The following is a 6174-nucleotide window of genomic DNA, read 5'->3' on the forward strand; positions in this document are numbered from 1 at the left end:
CCAACCTCAAGACTCAAAGCAACACATCCTATACATACACGTGTTGCAATCTAATTAAAAGTAAATTACAACTGGCAATCCTTACTTTTGGCTGCCGACATAAACGACAAAATACAACTGGCGAGTCATTACTTTAGACCGCCGACACAAACGACAAACTAAAGAGAGTATCTTTTGGGCGAAGTGGGAGACAAGGGACCCACAACTTCTTACTCAGATACTCTATCTATTTTTCCATAGTACTCCAAATATATATATATATATATATATATATATATATATATATATATATATATATATATATATATATATATATATATATATATATATATATATATATCTTAGGAAGAAAAATGTAACTCATCTAAAGTAAAATTCAAACACAAATTACATACAACTAATCATTATCAATAAAATAGTAGATATATTGATGACGTGGTGACTTGTCATTGGCACAACACAACACAAACAAAAAGGGCATTACATTACACCCTCTGACTCTCTGATCCTAAGAATTAGAACCCGTTTGGATTCGTCTTTGCACCAAAAACAAAGACCCATTCGGCTTCAGCCCAAAAAGCTCATTGGATTTGGGGTTTCCTTAAGCACACCATTATTTCATGAATGAGTGGCAACAGCAATATAAGTGAAAGAATCTCTGTATTGGCATCACACTTAACTAGTTCCAGTCCCATGGCTTCAGAGAAGCAAGCTGCTCTTGCTGCCACTCCCTCTGATGCTGATGCTCCCACCATGTATGCTCCAAAGCTTCCTCCTTTACCACCCCACTCTTCTCTCCTTACTTGCCCTTTTGTTTTGACCACTATTTCTTTGTTTCCTCTTTCATGGGTATCTCCTAGTTTCACAATTTTTTTTTTGCTATCCATCTGTTTGATTTTTTTTAATTATCTATTAGTTTGCAAAAACCCTAAAAAGATTGCATTTTCATGTTGTCAGGGTTAATGGGTATTCAAATTTTCGTGCTTTTTGCTTGTTACAAAGGGGTAGTTTTGTTGGAAAGAGAAGTGTTTTAAGTTGTGCGTGTGTGTGCGGTGCTGCTTTGATGCTTTTGAAGGTGTATGCTTGATTGATGGGAAGACCCATTTCCATTTGAAGTTGGTTGGTTGTTTGTTTAGTTTTACTGGTTTTTGCATTTGATGGAATTTGATCAGTGTTTTTGGTGTGGGTATGGTAGAATTAGTTCACACACCTTCATTTGCAAGAACTAGAGGGTTCTATCTATCTATTGTGTTGGAAGTGGGTGTGGGATGCGAGAAGGTATCTTAGTTTTGAGGCTTTTTGAGTGCCTATCATTGATGTTGTATTCTGTGATGCGCAGATTTGACAAGATCATCAATAAGGAGATTCCTTCTACTGTGGTTTATGAGGATGATAAGGTAATCTAATGCCTAATGTGTTTTGTTCTATGCTTGTAATTATGACTAGTGAGTGCTGTGTTGGTGTTTCCTTGGTGAACTAATGATGGAGAAATTCAGGAATTTGCTATACATAGTGATAACAGTACAAATCTAAATTTTTGTTAAAATTGAGAAATTCCATTGTTGTTTGTTAGCTCTTATTTTTTCAAATTCAAGGGAATTCCTGCCTCTTATAGTTGGTGTTTCTTTGCTGTTTAGTGCCTAGACATATTGAAATGTGAAACGGTTCAATATTTTTCAATGATAAAAGAAATTGGATATTTTCATAACCTCTGAACTGACAGCTTTCACAGAAAACAATCACTTCTAGAGGATTACCCATTCTAAAACATGGTGGCTCTGGGCCTCTAGCTTAAATGTAAAAAAGTTTATTACACTGTTAAATTTATAGAACTACTTGTTTTCCTGCTAACTAATAGTGTCTTTACATGGATATTTCAAATTTGTTATGGTAGTTTTTACGAAATTGAGTTTTGTACTGCAAATTTGTTGTTTTCCATTTTATTTAAACTTCTGCATGAATAACTATTGACCATTGAATTCATGCTAAAATGTTGGGAAATTAAATGTACTTTGCAGAAAAAATTTTCCCCTTCAGAATAATTGTTTTTTAACACCTATTTGTTAGTCATGGTTTCTGGTTTGTTTTTTCCTCTTTCTTCACTTTGTCCTTCCTACTTTCTTCTCCCTTGAAAAAAATTAATTGCATGATAAGCATATTGTTTTCTGACGGTCATTTTAGAAATCAATCAAGCATTTATTTACCAAGTGTCTCTCTCCCTTTGGCTATTTCTGTGTTTGTTGAGATGAAAGCATTGTCATATTTTTTGCCCAGAAACCTCTGCTATATGCTATGGTGATCGATAACAACTATTCCTAACTTTCCAAAATAGAATTGGGGAAATTCTACTAATTTCATCTTTTATGACATGTCAAATATAAATAATTTTTTACTGTCTCTCACATTTTAGCTTTAGAAAGTTCCATTAGCATTCTGGTCATGCTATGTCATTTTATGTAATGGTTTATACTTTATAATAACTATTAATCTTCCTATTGTTTTCTCCCCCTTCTAACAGGTGCTTGCCTTCAGGGATATAACTCCTCAAGCTCCTACACATATTCTTATCATTCCTAAAGTCAAAGATGGGTTAACTGGTCTATCCAAGGTGCTTATTAGTGGCTCTTTCTGTATGCATAGACATATTATGCTCTCTCAAGCTTCAATTTGGAAAACCAATTACATATGTTATAATGCTAAGTATATTTACAAATTAATTATTTATAAAGCACAAAATATATTTTCCTCGTTAAATTCACTTCTAAAAGTAATAATGTAACTTAGCCCATTCTTTTCTGGTATTTGAAAGCAAACAATAAATTCCCTTCAGTATCTACCTCCTGATGCCTTATATGTTCCTCTTTAAATTCACTTCTAAAAGTTTTTTTCACGAAAAAAGGCTGCTCAGTTTGTATTTTCCTGCAATAACAATGATGGTTTGAAATCTTTAGTTTTGGCTATTGTCTTGTAGTTATGGAATCATTACATGTTTTTGGATATGAACCTTTCTGTGTGGAATTGTGGACATATCAAAATTTAGTCAACAACTGTTATTTTGAAATTATTCTGGGTTTATGCTGACACCAAATCTTTGACTGTGGCTGCTACTTCTTCAACTGGATAAAGTCTAGTGTTTCTGTACTATTAGTTGTATAGATTTGAATCTGAAACAGGTTCATGGTGGTTTCTCAGTTTTTAGGACCTACCAATTCAAGTTGAATTATTGTAAATTATTCTTGTCTGGCTTATAGCAATTTGGAGGATACCTACTCAATTAGTTTGTTCATTGTTCCATTTTCATAGCTCTTTCTTATAAGGCGAATGTAGGTCAATAATGAGCTGTAGAATGCATTGCTCAGCACCACGGATGGATGTCTTTGTTTACACATTGCTGTTACCTCCATCTTCGAGTGCCTCTTTCTCTTGTCTGTCTCTTAATTTCTTCTTTATATGGATAACCCTAGCTACTATGCTTCATATTAACAATCCTTGCATATTGTTACCAAGATGTATTTCACCCTTAAAACACTGTTAGTATTAGAAACTTGTTAATCAGTGCTTTTCTACTGTGTCTGTTGTAGCTTGTAGTTGTAGGTATTTAATGTTGATTACTTTTCTTGTATAATGCCATCTTGTTAATGTCCATGATATAACTTGGTATTATCTCTTTTTTGTAAGTGATGGTGTGTGTTAGCAAATACTGGGCAATGAAGTGTGCCTAATGTGGTTGGTTTTACCTAAAACGATGCATGGAGTCTCCAATGAGAAAATTTGATCACATGGGAGATAGTCTGATTAGAATGGCTGGAGAAAAACCTAAAACATAGTTGGAAAATAATAGATTGGATTCGTTGAACGGTTATTTTTTCTTTATTTTTTGTGAAAGAAAAAAATAAGCAAACTGTTCATGAAAGATCTTGAAACCTATTTCCATCATGTTAACAGACATCAGTTATCACACTAAATTTCAATCCTATATATGTATTTTAAATCAATTTACCACTTTTGTAGTGTCTCCACTCTCCATTTCCTGCAAAGTTGAAATATTAGTTTGAAAGGATTGAATATATTTTTAGTCTACTTTTTTCTATTTTCACTTTTAGTCGGTAAACAAGATTTTTACTAGTTTTAGTCCTTGAACTTTTGCCAATTTTTTACTTTGAATTCTAAAACTTTTCTTTTCATTAACATTTGTGATCTCTCGTGTCAAGATTTTTTGTTCATGAAAGAAAATTTTAGAGATTAAAACCATATAAAATTTGTTCAGGGACTAAAAGTAAAATTTGGCAAAAGTTTTAGGACTAAATACATATTTAATCCTAGTTTGGAATTGCAATTATATACTGTTTATTCATTCCTTATTTATGGATCTTTACACAATTCCAAATATATTTCTAAACAAGAGCAAAATAAAAGAACTCTAAACTGCACATTTGTGATGATGACATTCATTATTCTCACTAACACTTGAAAGAGAGACTCCACTTTTTTTTTTGTTTTTTTGACAAATCAAACTGTGACAGAAACTTATATTATTGATTATTCTACAGGCTGAGGAGAGGCACTTTGATATTCTTGGCCGCCTTCTTTACACCGCCAAGGTGGTTGCAAAGCAAGAAGGTCTCGACGATGGCTTCAGGATTGTAATCAACGACGGGCCAAAAGGATGTAAGTGTTCTTCTCTGTGCCAACACATAAGCAGCTTTGATAAATCATCTTCTATTTAAGTTATTGATTCTTGAATGATTCTTCTATATCATAGTATGATTTTGTTAATGACAGGCCAATCAGTTTATCACATTCATGTGCACCTCCTTGGGGGAAGACAGATGAACTGGCCTCCAGGCTAAAATGTGGGGAAGGATTCACAGTGAGCCATGAGAGTAATAATGTGGTTGTTATCTTGTTCAATAATGGTTTTGGACAACTAATAAGTTGCTACATTTGGTGTACTTATTGTGAGTATGTGACATTTGATTAAATTAGATAACCAGTGTTGGATGTGTTTAAACTCTTCTGTTGAATCTAAGATTCATTAGGTCTATCTGAATACAAGTTAAAAGTGATTTTAAGAGATTTTCTACTGAAGATAGAGTTATTTTTTATACAGAAGTTTTCAAACACACTTCTAAGCTAGTATCCCAATAAACTTATAGTGATTTTCTAGATTCTGATTGTGAACTTTGTCTGCAGGAGGATCTTGGATTTGAGATCTCATTAGAAGTCGGATATTAGGCATTTTAACGGTGAATATTTTGTATTAATAATATAATTATCTAAAGATAAAATGATTAAAATTTGATTTTTTTTTAAAAACATTTGAAGCTTTTGAAAGGTATTGACTGCATCTTAACCGGTGATATTTTTTTTAAGATTTAACTAGTGCTTATTAAATGTGTCCAACATACCATTAGCAACAATGGATTTTATTTTTCTTTCAGAAATTAGCCATAAAAGATGAGAGCACCACAACTCTTTATTCACAAGAAGGATTTTCCTTCCTATAATCATTCAATCAATTCCAAGCATACAATTTTTAATTAAACACTATTAGCTTTTTCCTACATTATAATTTTACATGTCTTGTAATTATTAATATCGTTGCTTTGGATACCATATAAAAGTAAGATATAAACATCAACCGAAGAATACTCTGGATGTACCCAAAAATAGTAATAGATATTGAATATCAAAATAAACGAAGAAAAGGACAAAGATAAAAGTATGGTGTGCATAGTATAGTCTAAAATTATAATTTAAAAAGTTTAAAGATAAAATAAAAAGGTTGGTTAAGTGATTAGGTTAATTTAGGTTGAAAAAGACAAGTCTAAAAATAAAATATAATGTATTTTTTTTTTCTGATTTTCAAATTAAAATAAAAGTTTAAATTTACTAGTATTTTTAGTTTCTATAAAATGAATCATTTATTTTGGTCATTAAATTTTTCTTCTATCTTTTATCTCTAAAATTTGAAGTTGTTATTTTTTATCCTATAACATAAACATTTTGATTTTGATATTTATAACATATTTTTCCTTGATCTAAATTTATTAATTTTCACTTATTAATGTTTATTTTAAGATAAATAAATAACATTTATTTTAAATATATTTTTAAAAAAATAGAAGTATCACATATTAGTATAGTACCATAGATACTAATGAGTATCATCTA

The 6174-nt window shown here is 31.4% G+C and overlaps 1 protein-coding gene across 1 annotated transcript; it reads left to right on the forward strand.

Annotated features, from left to right (window-relative positions):
• The first annotated feature begins 504 nt into the window (after nt 1–504).
• LOC109789564 (14 kDa zinc-binding protein) lies at nt 505–5011 on the forward strand. The gene is made up of 5 exons (XM_020348545.2): nt 505–755; nt 1340–1397; nt 2519–2608; nt 4551–4668; nt 4783–5011. Exons 1-5 carry the CDS (start codon nt 625–627, stop codon nt 4848–4850), a joined length of 465 nt encoding a protein of 154 aa, XP_020204134.1. The 5' UTR covers nt 505–624; the 3' UTR covers nt 4851–5011.
• Nucleotides 5012–6174: the final 1163 nt, after the last annotated feature.

The sequence above is a fragment of the Cajanus cajan genome, chromosome 1, assembly GCF_000230855.2.
Source record: "Cajanus cajan strain Asha chromosome 1, NIPB_CcT2T_4, whole genome shotgun sequence".
NCBI classification, from domain to species: domain Eukaryota; kingdom Viridiplantae; phylum Streptophyta; class Magnoliopsida; order Fabales; family Fabaceae; genus Cajanus; species Cajanus cajan.

What these genes read in the sequence shown, in the direction of transcription:
- LOC109789564 (XM_020348545.2), top strand. Translation starts at nt 625, where the DNA reads ATGAGTGGCAACAGCAATATAAGTGAAAGAATCTCTGTATTGGCATCA. An exon ending in GATGCTGATGCTCCCACCAT is followed by an intron (nt 756 to 1,339) that starts GTATGCTCCAAA and finishes TGTGATGCGCAG; the next exon opens with ATTTGACAAGATCATCAATA. An exon ending in CAACGACGGGCCAAAAGGAT is followed by an intron (nt 4,669 to 4,782) that starts GTAAGTGTTCTT and finishes TGTTAATGACAG; the next exon opens with GCCAATCAGTTTATCACATT.